The 25467-nt window shown below is 46.3% G+C and overlaps 1 protein-coding gene and 1 long non-coding RNA gene across 2 annotated transcripts; one reads left to right on the top strand and one right to left on the bottom strand.

Annotated features, from left to right (window-relative positions):
- Window positions 1-5141: 5141 nt before the first annotated feature.
- LOC132245589 (uncharacterized) lies at window positions 5142-23738 on the bottom strand. The gene is made up of 3 exons (XR_009457299.1): window positions 23382-23738; window positions 16281-16475; window positions 5142-6556 (listed from the first exon to the last, which is right to left on the bottom strand). It is a non-coding gene; the product is annotated as an uncharacterized LOC132245589 (long non-coding RNA).
- On the top strand, window positions 21047-25400 carry LOC102571011 (N6-adenosine-methyltransferase TMT1A). The gene is made up of 2 exons (XM_006264616.4): window positions 21047-22593; window positions 25077-25400. The coding sequence occupies exons 1-2, from the start codon at window positions 22099-22101 to the stop codon at window positions 25311-25313; spliced, it is 732 nt and encodes a 243-aa protein (XP_006264678.1). The 5' UTR covers window positions 21047-22098; the 3' UTR covers window positions 25314-25400.
- Window positions 25401-25467: the final 67 nt, after the last annotated feature.

Below are 25467 nucleotides of genomic sequence, written 5' to 3'. Positions count from 1 at the left end.
GAATTGTAGTATCTGTTTCATGATCTAGAAATTGCCCATGGGTAAGAATTCAGGTAACAATTGAAATTACGTGTGATGGGACTAGTTCTTTCACCCAATATAAATGAGTGTGTCTATGGTACAACTTGCAAACAATGATCAATCCGGTAAGTAATAACCCTCCAGTAGCCCCCTGGAAGCTAAAAATGCTAAGCATCTACATAGGCAGACAAGGCTCTTCGGGGAAATCTGATATCTTTTATTAGACCAACTCAAATAGTTGGAAAAATTCTTCTTAGCAAGTGTTCGGGTTTAAATACCCTTTGTCAGGCTGAGGAAGCATCTGCAGTTGGCGAGCACTCTTCCTGGATGGAATGAATAGTAAAGAAGCCACTAAGTATCTACATATGTATTTTGATGCACTGTGTTGGTAGATAAGGCCTATCAGCCTGGCAGTCTACTTACAGCAGCTCCACATCATATGCTATTGTAAAGTAGCTATGGGTAATGCCATGCTGTTTATTACTTTAGAAACGAACACTGTCATTTGCTATCACTGAAGTTATTGCGTCTCAAAGAATTAAGACACTTTTAAACAGCTCTCTAATGCTTTATCAAACAGAAAAAAAAAAGTTTTTTTTCTGGTAACAAAATGTCACTGCCAAATCGGAGAGGGCACACGGTAGAGAGCAGGCAGCAGGCCCAGGTAAGACCCGGCTTACATAAACCGGCTGCACCCTCAGCGGCCCCGGCCGGCCGCCTCCTGCTGGAGCCGGGAGCTGTCCTTTCAGCACCACGAGCCGCACACCCGGGCAGCGGGGAAGTGAAGCGAGCTTTCCCCGACAGAGATCAGCCAGCCCCGGCTGCACATGAAACCAAACTCCTCAATACAGCTGCTTGGGAGAGGAATTCAAAGACGACGACTGCCATGATGGGCTATTCCCCGACACTGCCCACACACCGACAACTTGTCCTATAGCTTGATCCGCTTCCACGAGACTCCAGCACAGCGCAGAAAATGCAAACCTCACCATGCTCCGCCAGCCGTCCCCACGCCCTGCCCCCGCGCACACAGCACTCCTCTCACCGGGCACATCTGCGCGGTGGGCACCGGAGCCGGCAGGCATGACCCCCCTCCTCCCTCCCAGAGCCTCTGCCTGGGGCAGGCCACGACAACCCCCTCCCCCAAAAACAGCCCCTTTTTTTTTCCGTGGGAAGGGCAGGGCGCCCGGCTCGTGGGTCCCCACGGGGGAAATGCTGCAGTGGTACAGGAGCCGGTCACAAGGCAGGTCCCCCCCCAGGAAAGCTGCTCCCCGGCAGTCTCATGCCGGCCATTTGCAAGGGGCCCAGCCCCGGGCAGACGCTCACCGCGCCCGCAGTCTCGTCCCCAAGCCCCCGCCGCCCCTGCCCGGCAGGCAGTCCCCTCCAGAAGCGCTGCCAGGCGCCCCCCGGCCGCTTTACCTCCGACCATCCGCTCGCAGCCGCCCCGCGCCGGCAGCCGACACCCATGGGGAGCGCAGAAGCGGCCCCCGCCCGGACGCAGCGGCAGGCGCCGGGCTGGGTGGAAGCCTCAAGGCCACCCCTTGCGGCTCCCCGGCAGCTCCACCTCCCCCGCGCCCGGGGGTGGGAGATCCCCGGCTGCTGCTGCTGCCGCCGCCGCCGCTGCTGCTGCTGGGGCGCGGAGGAGGGACGCGGCAGCTCCGCGGGAGGGGGGCGCGCTCGCGGGAGAGCCCGGCCCGGCCCGGCCCGGCCCGGGACCGGGGGAGGAGAGGGAGCAGCAGCCCCGGTGCGGGGGAGGAGGCCGGGGGCCCGCGAATCGCTCTGCGGCAAAGCCCGCGGCGGGGGAGGCGAGGGCGAAGCGGGCCGGGCCGGGCCGGGCCGGGCCGGGCCCCCAGCCCCTGCCCCGGCCCCGGGCACTTACTGCGGCGGCGGCTCTAGCGCGAGTCCCGCGAGGCGCGGCCGGACTGCAGAGGCGGGCGGGCTGCGGGGGGAACTGCGGTTGTCGCCATCTTGGTGCGCTGCCTCCCTGCCTCCCCCGGTGCAGCGCGGCTCCCTTGCATAATTGATGACTCTCGGCAGCGCGGCTGGGAGCGTGGCAGCGATCCTGCCCTCCCGCGCCGCCCTCCGCCGGCCCGGGGAGCGGCCGGGGCGGGGACTGGGGACGGGCGCCGGCCGCTTCCCCCCTGCTCCGGGGCTGTGCAGAGCGGGGATGGGGGGAGGGAGAGAGGGAGGCGGGGGCAGGCCCGGCCGCGATCGCCCTTGTCCCCGCTTCCAAATGCGCACCGGTGCCCCCGGGGGGCCCGGCCGGGACACTTCCGCGCCGCGCTCGGCAACTGCTAACAGCCCACCGTGCAGCCCCGAGCACACGCTGGAGAGCGGCGCCCTGCACAAACGCAGCTGCTCCTAGGGACGCAGGGCTTCCTTTTGCAAAGCACTGATGCCCACTGTCCTCGCAACACAGAGGTAGGGACGTTTTGTTCCCCTTTGCCCGACAGGGAACCTCACCACTCAGCCAGACCTCAGCATTACAGGAGAGTTGCACAACTTGGCTCTCGCTTACAGTGCTGTAAATCTGGAGCAAGTTCACTGAAGTCACCAACGTTTCTTATCAGATTCACCCAAAGAACCTTGTCTGACATCTTTTATTAGACCAACGTTTCTTAACATTCACAAGAGTGTAATGGAGCAGGATTTGGCCTCCAGCTTCTCCAAACGTAGCAGAAAGGAAGAGGCCGCCTGGACAGAGCCTTGGAAGGCATTTGCAGCCTGGTTCAGATGCAGACAACGCAAAGCTCAAGGAGTCCGACTAGATCCAAACCAATCTAATAGTAGCTGGGCTTGCCGGTAATTCAGAAGCTACATCAAAATGATATAAAGCAATGGTGACCCAGTGTATTTGCATCAGTTCCATTAAATCAATTTGAAAACATTTGAGTTCAACTGGCACGCAACTGGACATGGCTTTAGTTTCCCTTTACATATCAGCAAGTCGGTCTAGACCTGTCTGAGCATAAGACCTTGCCTACACACAGTTTTGTACCACTTTCCTTAGGGGCATTCATTTTTACCATTGAGGTTAAAGGGCTCCAGTCCCCCTAGTGCAGAAGCAGCTAAACAGGTAATACGTTATAATGCTTACTCCTCTTCCCCCAACGGGACAGTTACACTGGTGTAACACACTTGTGTATGAATATAATTTTGCCTGTACTGTGCAAATGTGGTGTTGTACCACTTTGCTTCCTCCAGTGAAGCTAAAGTAGCATACTTTGTGTTTAGATAAAGTACACAGCTTTTATACCTCGCCACTGAATTTGGTCTAGAAGTTCTGATTTGAAACCATTAGGAAAAAAACAAATCACAAATTACTTCCCAGCCTCCTTTTGGGAAGAAGGAGTTCTAGAAAAACTCTCCCCTCCAGCTGGACCTGTGTGGGCTGTACCCCAGGCCCAAGTACAATTCCAGGTCAACACTTGCCTGAATATTTTTGAACCAGTGCTTCATTTGTATGCGTAATTAAAGCAGAAAATGCTTCTCTTAGTTTAAAATGTCATTACAAAAGTTTCTTTATTTTAAGAGGACAAGGTTCTTTGAGTAGATGTGATACCTTTTATTAGACCAACTGAGTAGTTGGGAAAAAGTTTTTAGCAAGCTTTCGGGCGCAGTTACCCTTCGTCAGGCACAGGCAGTCTGCTGTTTAATTTCAGCAAGCGCTTAAGTCTGACTGATGTCAATGAGATGAATTTTTTTCAAAAGTATCCAAGTATCTGTGAAAGACTTAGATTTTACCCACTGTACTCACTGCACTGGAGGCTCTATGAGTGTTTGTAGGTTCAGATTAAGGCAGCACATGTGCTTAAATCCATTTAAAATTCTGAAAAGCAGCCACTGATTTTATGGGACTGATTTGAGATTTGCTAAGGGCCCCAGCTCCACAGGAGAGGGGTGCGGTCACAGAAGAGCCAAGAGCTGCAGCACTCATTGAAGTGGTTAGGTGAGCCCCAGACCTTTGGAAAAAAATAGGGACTTTGTAAATGTGTTCCTTTAATTATTTTTCGAGGAATCCGAGACCTGGACCAACTTCCTAAATCCCAAACATTGGGAAACATTATATATATATATATATATATATATATATATATAACAAAGGAGATATAAAGTGATGCCTACTATACATAACATTTGTTATAAACCCTTATCCCCAAAAAAACAATAAAAAAACCCTCCAAAACAACAATGGCAAAAAAACCCCAGTTTTTAAAAATAGTTTACACTACATCCTGTGTCTTAAGAAGACTGGCCAGTTGTGCAATACATTTGAGCTATTCCTGGAGATGTGTACTATGGTACTTTTGAGATCACTTACATGTAACTGGGGCAGGGACTTTCATTTATGACATATCTGTGTGCTCTCCAGCAAAAGAAGCCTACAACTTGCTTGAGCCTCTAGCTGATATAAACACAGGACAATTTTTTTTAATTAAAAGACAAAAACTGTTTTTGTGCTTGCTAGTTAAAAATCCCATTGCTGTACATATAAATGGAATTAACCTTTTAAACCATTTCAATTATCTTCTCAATTCCTACAATAACTTCCTCTAAATCTATGAGAGCTGCACGCACATCCACTGTTTTCTGCATCATCGCCCTTTTCCAAATCCTTATCTCTCAGACTGCTATCTTTTCTGTTGCACCTTCATTTCCCATTCAGAGATTAAACAGAACTGAAGTATTTTCCATGGCATGTCAAGACCCTTACCCAAAAGTTCAGGTTGAATGCAAGTAGACTTCAAACTCTTTGGGGCAGGGATTTCCATTTACTACATGTTCATACTGTGCCTAGCAAAAGTAAACTGTGACTTGGTTGAAACCCCTCGATCAATGTTCCTCAAACTGGAGTACACATAACCCCTAAAGACCGCAAAACAATGACAATCTTAAAATGGTATTGCAAAATATCTATGATATGTAGAGATGGGTGGGCAATTGTTTTCATCCTGTTACAATTTTCAGTAATTTTCTAGCCCTGAAAAAGGGACAAGGAATTGAAATCTCAAAAATATTCACAAATCAAAAAACACAACAAATATTTGGATCAGGTCAATCAAACACATTCACACTTTTTTTTGTTTAAAATTTTACTTTATTTAAATTATGTTTCATGACAAAAATATATTTTGAGCAGAAAGAAATAACTTCTCAAGTGCTCATTTTGAAAATAGTGAAAGGGACATTTGAAAACTTCTTTAGAATTTTTTAAACAGGAAGTTCACCAAAACAGATCTTTTCCAGCAAGTGCTTTTGGTTTCAGTAAAAAGGCATTTCTTGGCTGGCTTTTGTCAAAAAAATTCCCAAACAACTCAAATCCTAACCCTAATGACATGTGACCACAGCCCACAAGTACTGCATATAACCGACTGCCATATTCATGACTGAATATTGACCATATTGAAACTGTGCAGTCCATTTGGGTGATATCACAAGAAGCAACACTAGCTTTCCTCTCTAAGCACAGAAAGGAGATGCAGCCAGTGCTGAAAAGAAAGAGTCAAAAACTGATATCCAAAGAAAATTGTGGCTTTTTAGATACAGAACTAAAGTATCTTCTCTTGTTCTCGGGCAAACAGCTACAAACCTTGCTTGCTCTCTTTTGAAGGAAGTGTCCAAGTTCCGATGCTTCCTGGCTAGAAGTACCAACAGTGAAATCCTGGCTCTGTTGAAACTGTGTCAAAACTCCCACTGATTTCAAGACACTAGGATTTCACCCAAGCCTCTAATGTTCAAAGCACTCTCAATGCCCACTGATGCCAATGTGAGTAGAAAGAATGGAGCCTCAGTTGGAAAGGTCTTAGCACCTGATAGTGCTGAGAACCTCCAGTAGCACCCTGGCCAACCCCTGTGATCCAAGGCCAGGCTCTTGATTCAAAGGGTTAGGGGATTTATTTGTCTACTAGTATAAAAGCCTGTCAAAAATGACGGGCAAAAAATAGGCTAGGGGGTATCCATCAACGTTTCCAAGCGTCTCCTCTCTAAAATCCTTTGGTTATTTCTTCAGACAATGATCATTTTCCATGCATGGGGCATTTGGATTCAATCCTCCACACGATCTGTGAATCATACATCTCATCACAACGGCCTTTGCTCAACAGACAATGCACTATTGTATAATTGAATGTTTGTTTTAAAGTTCTGGTAATGCTCATTGTTCCAATTTGTTATCAAATCCTGCATATACTCTGGAAACAGTCTTCTTGGAGGCAGAATCACTTTACCCTTATGACAACTCAGGAATTGGCCATCTGATGGTCTTTCAGCTTTGAAGTTTGAAGAGTAACAAAATTGGCACACCACGTTCATCAATCCACAACTATGTTTCTCAATCTCGTCTTCAGTGAATCTATTGTCTACTCTTTCAGCCTGTCTTCTACTGTCTCTGTAAACCCTTTGCCTTTCCATTGCATCTCTTCTACGACATCCTCTTTGCTCATTTGTTTCACTTTGTCTTAGTCTTGCCATTCTTTCTGCATTCAATTGTTGTCTATTTTCTGCTTCACCTTGGTAAGGGTGTTATGAGTTAGAGCTAAAGTAAGGGTGTTAAAAGACAATTTTTGCTCAGATACTGAGAGTACACCATAACTAATTGAAATCAGTCACTACAAGTCCGGAAAAGTGAACGCAAATCCATTTTTTTGAGCATGACAGACAGAATGACAAAGACACTAATTAAGCAAATTATTATAGAGGATAACTCAGCATGTCTTCAAAATAGATTCTAAAACAACCTGGTTTCAAACCTAATATATTATTTATGGGCTTAGTTTACAAGCGCAACCCAGTTTTCAGGTACAGTTACACATGTGCCAAGCTGTCATACAGATGAACATCATTGTGTCATGTTGGGTTTATCTCAAGGACATAGCTTATGCTAAGAGGAGAGGCCTGGAAACTCAGTATCAAGGCTGGTCTACCACTTGTCTGTGACACCAGTCATCACCCAACAAGCCTTTTCAGGGGAACAGCAAATTATGAATGTAAATACAAAAGAAAAATACTTCCCCTCTCTCTGTTCTTTTAGCATTTTTCTCCCACCCCTTGCTCCTAAGAGAGCAGCACATAGGGACTGGGGCAGTCTCTCACTATAGGTCTGTGCAGCACCCAGCAATCTCCAATGATTACCCTAGGCACTATTGTGACACAAATACCTTACTGAAAACTCTATAAAGAATCTTCTAATTCCCTGAAAATTATTTCGAAGTTCTGGGGTTGAAATGGAGATGATGGACCTCTCTTTTAAGAAGAAACACAATGTTTAGTACATGTCTCTCTAGCTGTCTAGAATTTAGTTTCCAACTCCACAGCCCAAGCCCAGCCCTCAGGATGCTCCTGAGCAGCCACTGCTAGCAAACCAATGCAATGCGTCTCCCAAGAGAGTGCTTGATAAACTCCTTCAGTCAAGATGTGGGCAAATGAGCGAGAGTGAACTTGCCTTTTACGAGGCAGCATGGATTTTTTTTAAGGCACAAAGATCTGATAGGTGGACACTGGTACCTGCCCTAGAGAATGTACAATCCTAATGGATGAGATAAGCCATATTTTAGCAGACAGGACAATGAAGGGGCAATAAGAAAACTTGAGTTCTTTGCCTCTGACTTGTTATGTGAACTTGGGCAAGTCACTTCCCCTCTCTACTCTCTGATGGCTAGAAAATTGTATTTAGAGGTTTGTTTCTGGGAACTGGCTTGTAAATACATTAGAATAATGGCCCAGAACAGCTGCAAGGGTTAGTTGATTTCTAAAGGCCTGGTGGTCACACACACAGTTCTCACAGCCTTTGAGGCAGACAGGGTATCTAATCCAAGCAAGCAACAAGGCCAACGGCTATACACACAGGCTGGGAAATTGTGGGCATATACAACACTGTTCCATAATATGAGAGAAGGTGGTACTAGCTCACAAGGCCTAAGAATGGGGGCCTGAAAGTTCCAGTTTTGGAGGAGCAGACCAAATTAGGAAAAGACCTGGAAAGCCCAAATTAGGATATGTACATGTAATGGATTTATGAAACAAAGGAATATGCTGGAAGGACAGAACATAAACAATGTGATGACCACAGAAAGACCAAATCAGCGATAGTCACAAATAAAAAAGTCATAAAGAAAAGAATTAAAAAACAAATGGAAATTTGGAGCAACAAAGTGTCCTCATCCCCAAAAGTGGTCCTCGAGAGGGAACCTGAGGCACCATGGACAGAGGGCACACCACCAGCCCATCTCATCCAGCCCACTGGGGGACTGAGCCTCGGCCTCCAACCTCCAGGCTGCTGACATCTGACATTCAAGAGAGAACCTCTGAGTGAAGCTCGCGCCTGGGCTAGATGCATCTCGACTCTGATGGCAGCCCTAGGATTGGTATCTATAGAACTGCTTGAATGATTTTTTTCTGTTACCACTATATATCAGTACATTTGCTTATTATCAAATAGAAAGGTTGTGGTCGGTCTAAGGGTTTTAAGTGCCCCCAGAACAAAGCATCTGGGTCCTATATCCAGTGCCGACACTCTCCCTTCCACACTTTACTGGTCTTGTCTGTAAGGTCCCCAGAGCAGGGAGAGTCTCTCACTTTGTGTCTGTGCAGGTCCCAGGAAAACAGACTCTGATCTCAGATGGGGCCACTACACACCACTACAATTCAAATAATATTGAAGCAATGACTGCTTGGAGTCAATAGAATCAAAACTCACTTCTCCTTGCTCCAAATGCATAGATTGCTATCACTTGAGCTAGCTATATAGGGCCTCATCATACACAGCTGAACTGCTCATACATACTAACTAATTCATTACTTTATTGATTGCTTAAGTTCCACCCTATCTACCTGAAGGTACAGAGGAAAGAGCTAAAAGATTTATAGGGACAATTCTGGGAAGCACAGGTGGGCACAGTGGAAGAGATGTAATTTTTCAAGCTGCAGTGAGCAGCATGCTTTCTCCTCCACAAGCATAGAAAGGAAAACCCTTTCCTGCAGACAGATGGGGAGGTACCACTGCTATGGATCCTAAATTCAATGGTGAAGTTTACTTTTTCATGGCTCAGTACATCCCAGTAAATCACTCTGCTTCTATGGGATTAGGTCAGCTGCCCAAGCTAAGCATACCTCCAGTCCACAACAAAACCCTAACCCTCATTTTGGGCTAAGAAAGCCAGACTGGGTATTCTGGATATTTTCAAAGAACCTCTTTCATAATTCCTGACATGCTTCCCTTGTACCTGGGAGAAGTTTCTCATAAACATCTCCAAAAGTGCCTCCTCCTCCAAATACCTTCTTAAAAATCTCCTGTGCTCTAATGCCTACAAAATGCTTGCCCACGGTTAGGCAGCTGGTGTGCAAAGACCTCTGGCCATCACGCTACCCATTACTTTCTATATTTCCTTTATACATTTTTTATACTGGTTTTCTTTCATCGTGTACTAATGTTAGAGGCACTTTGTGACAGGGCCCATTTTTTGGTTCTGTGTTCATACAGAACCCAACACAATGAAAGGCGAGTCCATAACTGGGACACTTATGTGCCACTATAAACCAAATAAGAGACTTGGGGAGATAACTGTAAGACTAGTTAGGTGCCTTATGCCCCAGGGATACAGACTATCAGACTTCTGTCTCCAGCAATGTCAATCTTTCATCAGTGGCAAATTTAAAAACAGAACACAACATTTCACTATGTGAAAGAGGGAAAAACTGTAGTGGATCAGTAATCAGACTAGAGGTAGCCATTTTATCTCATTCCCTTTTCAAGTATCTAATTAATCAAGGGGAAGAGTCTCCTTTTGCTGGAAGCAAGAGGTTCCCATTAGGATTACTGAGTTACATGGAAGTATCAAGGGAGGAATAAGCTCTAAGTATTTTCTACTTCTATTCCTCTGCTGCTAAAATACTTGGCTTATGCTGATCAGATGCCAGCCACATCACTTTTCATACCCAGTGCTAAAACTGAGGGTACTGAGGGAGTTAGAATCATAGAAAATGAGGGCTGGAAAGGACCTCAGGAAGTCATCCAGTCCAAACTCCTGCTCAAGGCAGGACCATCCCCAACTAAATCATTCCGGCCAGGGCTTTGTTGAGCCAGGCCTTAAAAACCTCCAAGGATGGAGATTCCACCACCTCTCTAGGCAACTCATTCCAGTACTTCACCACGCTGATGTAGCTGGTTGATGAGATTGCAGAGCTGCTGAGCATTGTCTTTGAAAACCTGTAGCAATTGGGAGGGTTCCAGATGATTGGAAAAGGACAAATATAGTGCCCAACTTTAAGAAAGGGAAGAAAAAGGGCCTCACCTCAGTTCCTGGAAAAAGCATGGACCAGGTCCTCAAGGCATCCCTTTCTAAGCACTTGGGGGAGAAGGTGATTAGGAACAGTCAGCATGGACTCACCAAGGACAAGTCATGCCTGACCAACCTGACTGCCTTCTATGATGAGATGACTGGCACTGTGGATGCAGGGAGAGCAGTGGATGTGATATACCTCGACTTTAGCGAGGCTTTTGATACAGTCTCCCACAACATTCTCACAAGCAAACTAAGGAAGTAAAGGTTGGATGAATGGACTGTAAGGTGAATAGAAAACTGACTGGATTGTTGGGCTCAAAGGGTGGTAATCAATGGCTCAATGGCAACTGGTATTAAGTAGTGCCCCAGGGGTCAGTTCTGGGGCCAGTTTTGTTCAGCATCTTCATCAACGATCTGAAAGATGGGATGCAGTGCACACTCAGCAAGTCTGCAGATGACACCAAGCTGGAGGGAGTAGTAGATACTCTGAAGAGTAGGGCTTGGATTCAGAGACCTAGACAAATTGGAGGATTGGACCAAAAGATATCTCATGAAGTTCACTAAAGACAAGTGCAAAGTCCTGCACTTAGGGTGGAAAAATCCCATACACCAGTACAGGCCAGGGACTGATTGGCTAAGCTGCAGCTCTGCACAAAAGGACCTGGGGGTAACAGTGGACAATAAGCTGAAAATAAGCCAACAGGATGGCCTGCATTAATAGGAGTGTTGCCTGAGCAGACTGAGGAAAGTGATTTTCCCACTCTATTTGGCACTCATGAAGCCACATCTAGAGTCCTGTGTCTAGTTTTGCTCTCCCCCCTACAAAAAAAGAAATTGAGGTTGGATATTAGGAAAAAACTCTCTCTCACTAGAGCAGTAAAGCACTGGAACAGGCTACCCAGAGAGGTGGTGGAATCTCCATCTTTGGAAGTTTTTAAGAGCTGGCTAGACAAAGCCTTGGCTGGGATGTTTCATAGTTACATAGTAACTAGGGTCAGGAGGGACCTGAACAGATCACCTAGCCTGACCCCCTGCCACAGGCAGGAATGAATGCTGGGTTCACAAGACCCCAGACAGGTGATCATCCAACCTCTTTTTGAATTTACCCAAGGTAGGGGTGAGGACCACTTCCCTAGGAAGCTGGTTCCAGATTCTGGCCACCCTAACCGTAAAACATTGCCTCCCGATCTCTAACCTAAACCTATTCTCCATCATCTTATTACCATTGTTCCTCATCACCCCAGGCGGTGCTGGGGAGAAAAGGGCTCTTCCTATTTACTGATGATCTCCCCTGATGAGTTTGTAGCCACCAGGTCCCCCCTCAGCCTCCTCTTGCTGAGGCTGAACAGTTTCAGGTCCCTCAGTCTCGCCTCATAGGGCCTGTCCTGCTGCCCTCTCACCAAGCGGGTGACCCTCCTCTGAACCCTCTCCAGGCTGGCCACATCCCCTTTAAAGTGCGGTGCCCAGTACTGGATGCAGTACTCCAACTGCGGCCTGACCAAAGTCACATAGAGGGGGAGCATCAACTCTCTGGACCAGCTTGAGATGAATCTTTAGATGCACGACAAGGTATGGCTGGCCTTGCTGGCTGCGGTCTGGCATTGGCAGCTGATGACTCCAAGATCCCTTTCCGCCTCTGTGCTTTCAAGAGGGGAACTCCCCAGCCTGTATGTATGCTGTGGATTCCTTCTCCCAAGGTGCAGCGCCCTGCATTTGTCTATGTTGGACCCCATCCTATTCTCATCTGCCCACTTTTGTAGTCTGTCTAAATGTAGTTGCAGCCTCTTTCTCTCTTCGAGTGTGCCCACCTCGCCCCACATCTTAGTGTCATCAGTAAACTTGGACAATGTGCTTTCAACCCCCTCGTCCAAGTTGCTGATGAAGATGTTAAACAGTACGGGCCTGAGGACCGAGCCCTGGGGTACCCCACTGCTCACATCTCGCCAGGTTGAGTACGACCCTTCCACCACTACTCTCTGGGTGTGCCCCCATCAGCCAGTTTTTTACCCATCCAACTGTGTAGGCATCAATGCCACAGTCGCTTAATTTATTAATGAGAATGCAGTGGGAGACAGTGTTAAAGGCCTTCTTAAAGTCTAGAAAGACTACATCCATGGCAACACCATCATCCAAGGGTTTAGTTACCTGGTCATAAAAGGCAATTAGGTTGGTCAGGCAGGACCTGCCTTTGATGAACCCATGCTGGTTGCCCCTGAGCATGATCTCCCCTGCTGGCCCCCCGCAGATGTGCTCCTTGATGATTTTCTCCAAGATCTTACCAAGGACCGAGGTGAGGCTTATGGGCCTATAGTTACTTGGGTCCTCCTTCCTCCCTTTCTTAAAAATGGGGACCACATTAGCTAAATGATGTAGTTGGGACTGGTCCTGCTTGGTGCAGGGGGTCGGACTAGATGTGACCTCCTGAGGTCCCTTCCATCCCCCATTTTCTATGATTCTAAGGTAGCCATTGGATCGTCAGCACAAAGTGCACTCATCAAGAAAGGCAGTTATTGCTAGTTGTAGAAAAATTAGGAAGGCAAAAAACAGGTTAGTGGAAGAGAACAGAAGCTGCCCGTACATATAAATAATAGATTAAAGGAAGTGAATTCAATTAAGCCTGAGGGGCCTTTTATACATTCCAGAACCTAGTTTCCTCAGAAAAGTAAACCAAAAATGATCTTCAAAAAATATTCTAGTTATTAAGTTTACATCATATCTTTTGGATACTGATGGCTTCCTGCCTAAAAATGGAAGCCATGAGCACTACATACCAGATACGTTTATGTAAACCTTAACTCTAGAACAGGGGTTTTCAACCATTTTAAAAAAATGTACCACTTCTGACTCAAAGTTTTAGCTCCTGTACCCCCTCATATTTTTTTCTTGTTTTTAAGGGGGGAGCAGACTGAGGCCCCTGCACTGCGGGAGGGAGTGGAGCTGGGGCAGGCACTGCACGCTGGGGTGAGGTGGAGTGGGGTGTGGGACGGAGCTGCAAGTGGCTCATCCAGGGGGCACAGGGAGGGGAGGGGCGGCTCCCGACGCTACACACACCCACAGGAGGGCATGGGGGGCATGTGCCCCAGATCCGCGGGGGGCAAGGTAAGCTGCGGCCTGCAGCCAGGGTGGCACCAGCTCTTCCTGGCAGGGGTTTGGCTGGGCTGCACTCAGGCGGGTGGCGGCGGTACTGGGAGGGAAGTTGAGGGGGCTATGGTGAATTCTGGAGTGGCTGCAGCCCCCACCCCCCCAACAGCCCCGCTCCTGTAGGCCCCTGCGGCGAGGGAAGGAGTGGGGCAGGGGCAGGTGCTGCACAGCCAGGACTGAGCCATGCACACCTTGGGAGTGCATGGGGGGGCACGTACCCCTGGATCTGTGTGCGGGGTGGGCTGGGGTTGAGGCAGCACCAGGCTCTTCCCAGTGAAGGACTGGGCCAGGCTGCACTTGGGACAGGTGGCTGTGCTAGCAGGGGGGTTACAGGAGGGGCTGCAGCCACTCCAGAATTCGCCATTGCCCCTCCAAGCCCACTCCCAGCACTGCCACCCTGAGTGCAGTGCAGCTCAGCACCCCTGCCGGGAACAGCTCTCAGCGCAGCCCCGCCCGCAGCCTGTTCTACCCAGCCCTGCACACAGATCCAGGTGTGCACGCCTCCTATGCCCTCCCGGGATCCGTGTAGTGGCAGTGCTGGGAGGGGAGGCCAAATCGGGGGAGAGCTTGCATGCAGCATCCACCACCGCCACCGTGAACCATCACTGGCTATTGGCTGAGGGCAATAGCCCAGCAGCCAGATCAGGAGAGTGAACTGTGGTAAAGGGAAGGGAGGCGCCATGATCTGCCATGTAGGGCCAGGGGTAAGAGGTAAACACGCTGGGAGAGATGACACCGCCGTGCCCCAGGGCAAATTCTGTTCCACCCATCTGCCTGCCCGTGCATACCCTGTATGGCCTTTCTAAGTACCCCTGGGGGTACGCATACCCCTGAATGATAACCCCTGGTCTAGAACAATGGTATAGCTAGCACAATAATTAGCTTACCTCAGCAAAGCTTATGGTAAATATCAGTGGTTTAAAAGTGCTTAACTATTCAGAGGCTATGCAATGCTTTGTAATAGGGGTCAAGAACCTTAAAAAAAAAATACTACTAATGTGATACCCAAGGCAGTATACTGCTGAAGTGCATCCAGAGATGAGTGTGTCAGGGTGCAAATCAGCCTGTGTGGGGCCTGGACACGGTGGTGGGGGGAGGGACAAGTGGCCAGACGTGAAACTGGCCCGGCTCCGTGGGGCCCCCCAAAGTGTGGGTTCAGGATAGTGGCCCTGATTTGCGTCCCCCCCCCCCCGGGGATGGCCCTGAGTGCATCACAATTTTAAGCTGTTACAAATAATAAAATAAGAAGAAGGATACATGCAAAAAAGTGTTAAAAAGTGCTCCACAGAAATTAGTCAGTGTTGTTATCCCTTTTTTACAGATGGAGAAATGGGAGAGAGCTAGAAACCCCATGTCAAATTTTTGTAATGGACCATCTATTGGCTGAACTGGGAACAGAACTGAGAACTGTTGTGTTCACTGGAATGTTCCATTCACTGGACCAATATTAGAGACAGACAAAAAGTCCTGTTTAATCATAAAATTAAAATAAATAACATGTATTCTCACTAGCAACCATCCTTTCTTTCTTTACAGCTGTGTAGGACAAACAAGAGATCATGAAGGCTTTTTTGGTTGTACTAGGGAAAGACAGTATGTAAAAGTTGAGATCTACAGTCAAGATAAACAATCCAAAGCAGGACTTGTTTGCCAGTGAGCAGCTGCACAGACAATATTTTGTCCTGGTGTGACTATGACTATTTTTTTAAATACACTGATCCAAAAAGCTCTGAGAGTAGGCACAAAAAGTTGAGCTACATTAAACAGACTCTTCCATTAAACTAAACTGACTCTCCATACCAATATTGGCTCAAAAGTCTCAAAGCTGCATGCACACAGAGGTGAATGCCTGACTGAATAGACTGTGCCATGCAGGTTAAACTGATTCCAAGGAAGCTTTCACACACTACAGCAGGAGACCCAGTTGTTTTCAGATGCTGAACAGAGTACAGTTCCTCCTGCCAGAGTCCAAAGGATCTCACTGTGTTTTAACCATTCCATTCAGGTAGCTATATTACAACCAACAGTAACAGACCAGTGATAGAGCAGGGAACAGAACTGAGGTTATCAGAGCCCTATGAACTTTTTGCTGAGAACTTAAATTCAAAAGTTCTGATAAAGTCATGAAGCTGTGTCTTTTTTGTCAAAAAAGGGGTACTGTTCATGCATATAAGTTATCTTGCCATAAAATCCTAGTGGCCACAAGAACCAGGTAGTTTTCACCGCAATGTTGCCAAGAAGGGTTAAAACTATGCCCCTTGTGCCACAAATTGACTTCACCTAGCCATATAACAATAATTTTATATTATATATACATACACACACACACACACCCCCCCTGTGGCTCCACCAGGATTTACACTTAGAAGTTATGCATGGGCCTGATTGCAGATTTCAGGGCTTGTCTTCACTGAACAGTAAGTTAAATTTGATTTATTACTTGCAAGAAAATAAATCTGTCATCCTCCCAGAGTTCAGAATCTCTCAAAGGAACTGGGAACGCAGGAGATCAGCACCTGGCAGGTCCAACTGAAAACAATGGAGCTTTTAAACTGCCACCTGATGGAGTTGCAAGGTGCTCAACACTTGCACCATACAGGAATGCAGAACTGTGTTTCCCCATCTGATAAGTAATAACAACTGAGCCAAGTTACCCATTTTCATTTAAAAGGAATTAAACACTTTTTACTCCTATAATCTGGACTGCTAGAATTAAACCTTGGAATTATTTTTGACTGGTATGTAGATTTTTGACAACAGGACTATGTCTGTGGAAAGCGTCTGCTGAGACGACAACCTGAAATACTGTACGAGGTTACTATTTTTAAAAACACATACCTTGCCGAAGTGCCCTTTCCTGAGAATTCTGAATCCTTGTCCTCTGAACGCAGCTTTAGGAACTGTAGGAGCCGAGTGCTGAGCAGACAAGCCAACAGGACACTGAGTATTACACTTGAGAACTCATTTATCTTCCTTTTAAAATGACACAGGAACTAAATCTGCCCTCATCTTATGCTGCTGACTTCTGTGAGGCTGTAAAATAAGGGCAGATGTGGTCTGTAGATGCCCAAGTACAAAAATATTCAATGCTGCACGTTAACTGAAAACAAAGCAAAACAAAACAAACAAGCAAACGGTTATCAAATCCGAAACCCTGGATCAAAGCACCACAGATTTTGAGACGGTCCCAAACCAAAAGGGGTTCCTTTCCACTATAACCCTCTGCACAGTCCATCTGCCTATGGATTGCCTCAGGCATTCCTGCCACAGCTACTGCCAGGCCCTGCCAGCAGGATGGTGCTGTTTTGCTCAATTTTCAGGCTCTCCAGACCTCTCTATGGCCTGCAGCTACAGCATCCCTGCAGTCTCTAGCTCCCCCCATAGCCTTCTCTCTCCAACTCTGCGGTACTTCCCTGTGCTGTACTGAAGGAATTGTGGAACCTTTCTGATAGCCACAGGATGCACCATGTGGTAACAGCACCAATGCAGAAGTAAGCCAAGACAGAGGATCAGTATAGTAAGGACCCTTGTTATTTCTCAAGGTGAAAATCTCTGCTTGCAATTTGTGGTTTCAGACTCTAGTGGCTCAGCAACTTTGGCATAAATCTCATCCTTCTGATGCGGATATCTGGAGATAGATGCTACCTGACCAGAGAGACCTGGAGAAAGCAGAGGTAGGGCACCTACAGTGAAAGCTCTTTTACATTGAAACCCATGGGTCCTCACAGTATGGAATTTGATACGATATAAGTAATTCACCATTCTGCCCAGCTCAAATAGGGCTCCCAAAATGGCTAGTAGCTTCAGAAACACTTGTCAGTTTCAAAAGTGGCTCCAGGTATGCTTTGAGTTGCCTGTAATTGTAGAGGTGGGGAAAAAACCCAATGCTTTCCTGGTAAAATCACTTAGAGAACAGAACAAAGCTAATGCTGTAATTATTGATCTGGTGTAATAACTAGCTGACAATGCATTGTCCCTTTAAGGAACACACAGCTGCGCAGTACAAGCAAATATGAGTAATATCCTCAACAAGCACCTCTCCTGATCAACCCTCCTTTCCCTTTGCTATACCTTTGGTGCACTGTCCTCCTGTAAATTAAGTCTGACTTAATTTATAAGCTCCTTGGGGCAAGAACATATTTATATTTGTCTACAGAGCTTCTAGACTGCGTACAGAACTGTCGGAATTACAAGTGATCACACACAGTTGGTTCCCACAAGCATTCATATGGCTAAAAATACATCGTTAACAATTGCAAAAAAAAAAAAAAATCAAATAAAAAAATTAGCTGTGGGCTGAAGTAAACTAATTAAAGGGAAAAAAAACCCTCAAATGACTGTGCATGGGACTTTCTGCACATTCACTCACCTCTGCAAGTATAACTGATACATTTAGGGCAAGACTATACTATACCCAACCAGTTCCACTGAGCATTGCGCTGAAATATGCAACATCAACCACACGTGCTGCCTTCTAAACCAAAAGAGGTGGCAATGGCCAAAAAGCTCTACCTCTCAGGAGAGCTTACTGGTGTATGCACAGCACTGCCCTAAGCCAGCTATACCACTTCTGGCCTGGAAGTTAGTGGTTGTTGAATGGGAGTGTTTATATCCCAGTTTAGTGCTCCATTGGGCTGCAAAACAAAAATCACATTATTTGAGAGTATCCAGTGAGAAGGACCTTCTGGTAAGTGCACTGGACTAGGATTTTGAAGATCTGTGTCCATTTCTAGCTCAAAAATAAACACTTGTGGCTCAATAATAAACCCCCTGCAAATCTGAGCAACCATTTCTGTTTTGTGTCTCAGTTACAAGCATCTGTTAGACATGGCATCCTTTCTGTCACACCCTCTGTGTCTTTTCTATTTGATTACAAATCAGTGGAGGAGGTACTGCCTCTTATTATATGTTTGTATAGCACAGAGCACAACGGGGCACCAATCTCAGCTGGGCCTCCACACACTTCCAAAATGCAAGTCCTCCACTTGTCCACAGAATAGGTATAATCTTAACAACAACAGAGCAAACTCCTCCACATCACCTCATCATTACAAGTAAATACAACCCACACCACTAGTCGCTTTTAAAAATGTAAGCCTCTATTATGATGTCAAACAAAGTGATCCAGAGCTTAGATGATTATAGCCATATCTTCTGATCCCCTGACTTGTGTTTTCATTTCATGACTATAATTCTACTCAAAAAGGAAACTCTTACCTCAAGGGGAAGAAAAAGATATCAAAGTCTTGCCTAAGGGTTTTCAAATCTATGCTTAATTTGATTTATTCAAATAGAAGATGAATAAGGTAGGTACTTTTGCTTCTTTGCAAATCACCACAAAACTCTAGATCACCTACACAAGCGGAGTTATGTAATTTTTTGAGCTAATTGAAAAATGTAGAAGACGTGACATATCAGTGCACATTGCTCTCATGCATTTTAACTTTTCTAGCCTAGAAAAATTTAAATCAGGATCAAGAGTGGATTATGTAATTTTCCCTGTTTTGCTTTATTTTCCTTTGGGTACGTTTTATGTCCTGAGGAAATACAGAAGGTGGTAATAAAATTGGGGAAATAAATCAGGGCTGCTGCATCATACCTGTTTTTTGATCCATTTTCCACTAGAGGGTGTATTTGCCTAAATTATTGACCAGTGTTCCCTTTCATTTATAGTCCCAGATGAACAAATTTAAGACTTGTTTAATTCTGTATTTAACCATGGCAGTAATCTTCACTGTTCAGTCTGATTTATGGGAGAACTTCAACATGTTTCTTTCACTTCCAAACTTTTGTCTATTATTTGTTAAGGGATGACTGTGTTCTTGGAAAGGCAGACACCTTTCTCTCACTCCAACATTAATCCTAGAGATACTGGATACTGATTTCTTCCCTCAGTGAAAACTCAGATGTTCAACTTCTGGGTTCTGAAATTCTTAACAATGTCAATGGTTCAACAGAAGCAGGGGAAGAAAAATGAAAGGGAGAAGGAGACTATGAAGAGCAAGATTCAGTGCTGCCATGCACAAAAAAGGGCTTGACCATGACTAATAAATAAGACAATGTTACATTTTCTAAAAGCTTAGAAGCACCAAAAACTCTTAACTGTACTGCCAATTGAGCTAAAAAAGAAAAATGTCATTATAGAAAAAAGGAAGGCGTTTTCTTCATTTTCTGTTATATCAGTGTCGCAGCACACCTCACTGCCCTGCTCCTAGAAAGGAAAACCGCTGGGGAAAAGCCCTAGCAGCGATAATGAGCACAGCTGTGGGTTGCCAGGGCAACTAATAAGAGTCAGCTGCCTGTAGGGGGCAGGGCCTGGCTCCTATAAAGCCTAGAGTCAAGGCCAGGCTAGCGGTTCACTGCCAGCAGCCAGAGGGGTAGGAGTTCCTGGAGTCAGGATGCAGAGAGAAGCCTAACAGCAAGTACCGCTTGAGCAGAGTTAAGCAATAGTCAGGCAGCTTTGGGTTGTGTTTGAGTTATAGCCAGGAGGCTTGAAGTTACCAGTGGTTTGAGAGAGGCTATAGGGGTTGGAGGCCTCATAGGAGACCCACAATAGTGTGGGGATCCAGGTGCCAGTAAGGCTGCAACTTGCGGGGTGTGTAGACCCCAGCCCTAGAGAGGGGCATTTTGAGAAGCCCCAGCATAGGCACGATGAGCCCCAGGAGGGGGCATTACTAGGAAGCCTGAGTGTGGGTGTGGTGAGCCCCAGGAAGGGGGAGCGCACTTTAGAGAAGCCCAACGTGGGCACAGTGAGCCCCAGAGAGGGGGTAGCATTATTATTGGGGAGCCTGGTGTGGGCATGTAGAGTCCCAGAGAAAGGGGGGACTATTGAGAAGCCCAAGGTGGGCATGGCGAGCCCTGAAGAGGGGGAGCGCCTTATTGAGAAGCCCAAGACGGATGTAGCGAGCCCGGTTATAGGCTAGCACGGCAGTAGACCTCAGACGGGGGTAGGGTGCTGCGGTGGACCCTGACAAAAGGGGTTAGCAGCACAGCACCCCAAGAGATGGGCAAGGTACTGCGGTGGTCCCTGGTAAAAGAGGATAGCAGTGCGGTGAGCCTGCATAAGAGAGAATAGTAGTGCGGTGGGCCTAAGAGACCGGAGGGCTTGATAATAAGTTCCAGAGCGGATAAGTGTCCCGGAAAGGGACGACGCTTTAGAGAAGGCCTAAAGTTGGCCTCGAGAGCCCCAGGGAAGGGGGCAGCATTTTAGGAAGTGCAAAGCGGGCATAGGGAGAGCCCAGGAGTGGGCATTACCATAGAGCACACAGAGAAGGCCCGGGAGTGGGCTAGACCATAGAAGAAGCCCGAGGGAGCGGGCAAGTTGATTTTGTGACAGACCAACGTCCAGTACATCAGCGAGGCTTGGGGTGTGGTATTAGGGGTTGGTAGGAGCCACGAGCAGCCCATAAGGCTAGGGTGCCCCAAGGCACCCATGGGTGCAGGATAAGACCCACGAGGGGTCCAGGAGTTTACGTGCCCAAGGAGATGCAAGGCAGCCTCCCGAACCTACTGAACATCAAAGATGTGGCGGGCGAGAATAGAGGGTGTCCTTGGGCCGAATTGGCATGGAGAGAGGGCCTTAAGGAGGTCGTGGCCCTCCTATAGGACCCCGCCGTGACAATCAGGTACAAGACACTTAGCAGCTGAACTGTCCTGGCCAAATGCCTGATCTTATGGGGCAGTTTTAAGTTTCTAAACACACAAAATGGAAACAAAGAAAGTCACTGGGTTATGAAGGCAACCTGGAAAATACCTAATTGAGCAACAAGATTAAATAAAGGGCACTGAGAAATGCAATAGGGAACCCTATCTACAGGCATGCCAAACAAAGCTGCATATTATTGTAATCAATGAAGCTAAAGAGAATTCAATGGAATCAGTTACGCAGTCGAGATAAATGGCTTGACCTGCTGCTGACATATGGTGTGACTTTGGGACAATCTGTTAAACCAGAGTCATCCACACAATGAGGATAACACCCAGCTACAGTGATGCCAGTGTCCGTTCACAAGAGCTGTCTCTTGTGTGCTTGAGAGTGGTAGAGGGGAAATCCCACGGAGCATCCTTGCTGCGCATTTCCAGATTTGGAGCATCCAGACTCGGGCCTGCCTAAATCGTGGCAGTCTAGAGCAGGGTAGAATCCTTACAGAGATGCCCCTCAGTCAGGTAACAAGAGAACTTGAAAAACAGGGAGAGTTACAGTAATATAACACCCCAACAAGCTGACCTCTGTTTGAGATTGAACACTGGCATTTTACAGATGATGGGCTCCATTCTATCAGGGCCGGAGCACTCTGGTCCAGTCCAGGTCAGCATTTAAATATGTGCTAATGAATCATGTACTGGGGCTTTCCATGGAACAGTACAAACTTAATCACACACACAGGAGCTTTGCTGTGTCCGGCCAGAGAGCAGTACTGAGCAAACAACTCACTTTCTCTCTGCCTTCCCTTCAGCTGTGCTGCTTGTATTTCTTGCTGTATTGGGCTGTATCACTTTAAGAAAGAAAGGGGAAGGCAGCCAGCTCTGGAAACCGGGCACAACCGGTTCAGAGCAAGCCATATCCTGAGCAGTGAACTTTAAGTGTAATCTTAAGCTTGGAGTGTCCTGTTTACAGCCAGCATACAAAGGATCCTACTTTCTTCCAGTTGCACTGATGGTGCTGATACCTCTCCTCCAAAGGTGTGTCCAGCTCCTTGCACTGCCTGTCTACCTGCTGGTTTACCTGGGCTTATGGGAGCCCTTCTGTAAAAAGGTCTTCCCATATGCCATGGCCAGGATTGCTAACTTTTACAACCTCAAGTTCTTTGAGAAGAAGCAGGAGCTCTTCAGCAGCCTGAGGGAGTTTTCAGGCCCCTCAGGGGAGCTCAACCTGCTGGAGATTGGCACAGGCTCAGGTGCCAACTTCCAGTTCTTCCCACCTGGCTGCCGGCTGACTTGTACTGACCCCAACCCCAACTTCGAGAAGTTCCTGTTGAAGAGTATGGCTCAAAACCCGCATCTCCAGTATGAGCACTTTGTGGTGGCTTCTGGTGAGAACCTGCACTCTGTGGCTGATGGCTCCATGGATGCTGTGGTTTGCACCCTGGTGCTGTGTTCAGTGAGCAGCATTGAGAGAGTCCTGAATGAAGTCCTGCGAGTGCTCAGGCCGGTGAGTACAGAACACTGCAGTGCAATATAGGGAGACTGTTTTGCTTCCTTATAGGCCAAACTATGCCATACGAGCACCAGCTTGTGTTTAGACTGTATGCACTGCTAGTCACAGAGTAAAGCTGAATCTAAAAATCAGTTCAGCACTGGTGCTATCTATGTACTTCCCTTTCAACAAAGATAATGAAAACAGGTTTCTCTGCTTCACTTATGCAATTTTAATTCTGGTTTATATGCACTAACTGAACACTACAGTATCTGGTCTGCAAACCTCTGCAGCAAGGAGTGTGGTTTATTCAAACAAGCAAACCTTCCTTTAAAAAAAAAAAATGTTTTTAAAAATCACATGATAAAAGCATTGTTACATAATTAAAAATTAAAAATAGCCATGTTACAAGATGTTTATAAAGCACCTACTTCTGAGACCCAAGCATCTGTAAAATTTGGGGCCTCTAAGCACCTAAAAGACTGGGAAAGCAGAACTTCTCCGCTTAAGTCAGTTATAAGCTTTTGAAAAGTTTATCCTTAATTTGGGGTGCTTTTCTTAACTTGAGAAAAGCACGCCTTACAGTGCAAGAATCTAAAACTATACTGCAAAGTAGAGCTAAATCTAGTCCTAAAATGAACAACTCCCCAGTGGGGAGATGAAATGACAAGTAAGACTCTCGTGAAGATGAAAACTACCTCACTCTTGTGCAATAGTTTGTACAGCCGCTGAGGCTAAAATTGTACTAGACTGAACTATGTTTCACAGTGTTGGATGAAAACAAATTAAGTACATGCCCTTACCCTTTTACTTCTGATAGCTGAATTCCGACACCTCATACAGCAGGATTGACAGAACTCTGGTCTCACCCAATGGCCTTTTTTTTTTTTTTTTTTAACATAAAGCCCACTTCTTCAGGTCAAAGTGGATAACTGTTCTGGCTCCCTGCCCAAGTGTTCTCAGCTCAAGTCTATTGTTTAGTCAGCAGTATGGAGTTACTTGTACTCCTGCATTTTGATGGCGATTCTGGCAAAAATGCACAAGAGTCAGAATTAGGGGTGTTGGTTATAGCCACTGGTCTAAGGACACAGGCAGAAAAGCTTCTTTGGGTAAATGTGATATGTTTTATTAGACCAACTAAATAGTTGGAAAAATTGTTCTTTGCAAGCTTTCAGGCACAAGCACCCTTCTTCCACCCAAGCGACTACACAAACACCAGCAGACTCTCTCTGCGCCTAAAGAAGGGTGCTTATGCCCGAAAGCTTGCAAAGAACAATTTTTCCAACTATTTAGGTGCTCTAATAAGAGCTATCACATTTACCCAAGATTGTCTGCCAAGGTTTAGAATCAAATTCTGAGGAATCCCTAAAAACCATGAGATTGCAAAGTATCCGGGGCAGATCCCTCATGCATCTCGAAATGATTGAGACAGATATTTGTTGAAAAGAGGGCAGTTCATAGAAGGCAGATGTGAATTCTCCTGAACAGAAAGGGATTGATTTATATAAACCTGTTTTATTTTCAGTTTCTGTTTTCCCTGAGAGTCCATCTCACTTTTTTTATAGTACTACTTGTTGGTGGGTGTCACCACCCTTTTGACTTCACAGCCTTACTAAAATATTATGAAGAAACTTGGTGGTACTAGCTCTTCTGCCATTTGTCCATTGTTTCTAATCATGAAAATATATTGCACCAGATCTGCCCTGTAATTATTGACCCAGTTAAATATCCAGGCAGTTCACAAGGCTGCCACTTAATTGAACTTTACTACATGTTGCAAATCATTACCAGTAATAGGCTATTTCTGTTGTCTGTGGACACCCAGTCCTCATATTTTGGGATCTACTTCATTGTGCTTTATAAACATTAATAAAGCAAGATTACCCCCCATGGAAGTTAGAATACATGTTTTGACCATCTGCACCCTCAGGGGGGAAAGAGAAATTGCAGGAATGTTGAGCGATTTGTGTGAGGGCACATAAGGCAACAATGGCTAGACAGGGCCAAGAACCCATGATTCCCAACCACAAGACCGTTCCCCCCCCCACCCCCAATTTTTTCTTTGAGTACAGGACTCAAATGCCACCACTGCATGCCCCTCCCCCCCATATAAACATAACAGTGATAATATTTTTAATCTTATGGGTGAAATCAGGCAGAAAGAGCATGCAAGGGAATGCTGACAGGTCTCCAAGCAAAAATCAATTTGATAATGGGAGGCAGTTCCTGGAGACATATGGGGATCCAGAGTGGGAGTGGAGGTATGCTTGCTGTTGAAGTTTAGCAAATGAAATCCACAAACTTTTTTAAGACCCAGGTAACCAAAGCCTTGGTTGGAATGATATACTTGGGAATAGTCCTGCTTTGAGTGGGGGGCTGGAGTAAACGACATCCTGAAGTCCTGAGGTCCCTCCCAACCCTAATTTCCTATGATTCTGTGAAACTTATTTTAAAAGTCCTTCTTCATCCCAGAAACATTTTAACTGCATTATTCCTAGGGTGGTGCTTTCTATTTTTTGGAGCATGTGGCTGATGATCCTTCCAGCTGGGGCTACTTTTGGCAACAGATATGGGAGCCAACCTGGAGATATTTGGGAGACGGATGCTGCCTGACCAGAGAGACCTGGAAAGACCTGGAGAAAGCAAAGTTCTCTCAACTGGAGCTGTGCCACATAAATGGCCCAATGAAATGGAGCCCTGTTCTGCCTCATATCATTGGATATGCTGTGAAATAATTACCTTCATACACTGTGAGACAACAGACCCCACTTCAGTGCTGAATAGTCTCTGTGCTTTCCTTCAATTCTCCATGATTGTGGCCTCTTCACATAGCATCTCCTGCATAGTAACTATCTACCCATTCAAATTGCCCTGCTGGGCTTGTGAAAA

Source organism: Alligator mississippiensis, chromosome 15 (assembly GCF_030867095.1).
Source record: "Alligator mississippiensis isolate rAllMis1 chromosome 15, rAllMis1, whole genome shotgun sequence".
NCBI lineage: Eukaryota > Metazoa > Chordata > Crocodylia > Alligatoridae > Alligator > Alligator mississippiensis.
Note: the sequence above shows the minus strand (reverse complement) of the source record. Positions and strands in the feature narration are given on the sequence as shown.

What these genes read in the sequence shown, in the direction of transcription:
- LOC102571011 (XM_006264616.4), top strand. Translation starts at nt 22,099, where the DNA reads ATGGTGCTGATACCTCTCCTCCAAAGGTGTGTCCAGCTCCTTGCACTG. An exon ending in TCCTGCGAGTGCTCAGGCCG is followed by an intron (nt 22,594 to 25,076) that starts GTGAGTACAGAA and finishes CATTATTCCTAG; the next exon opens with GGTGGTGCTTTCTATTTTTT.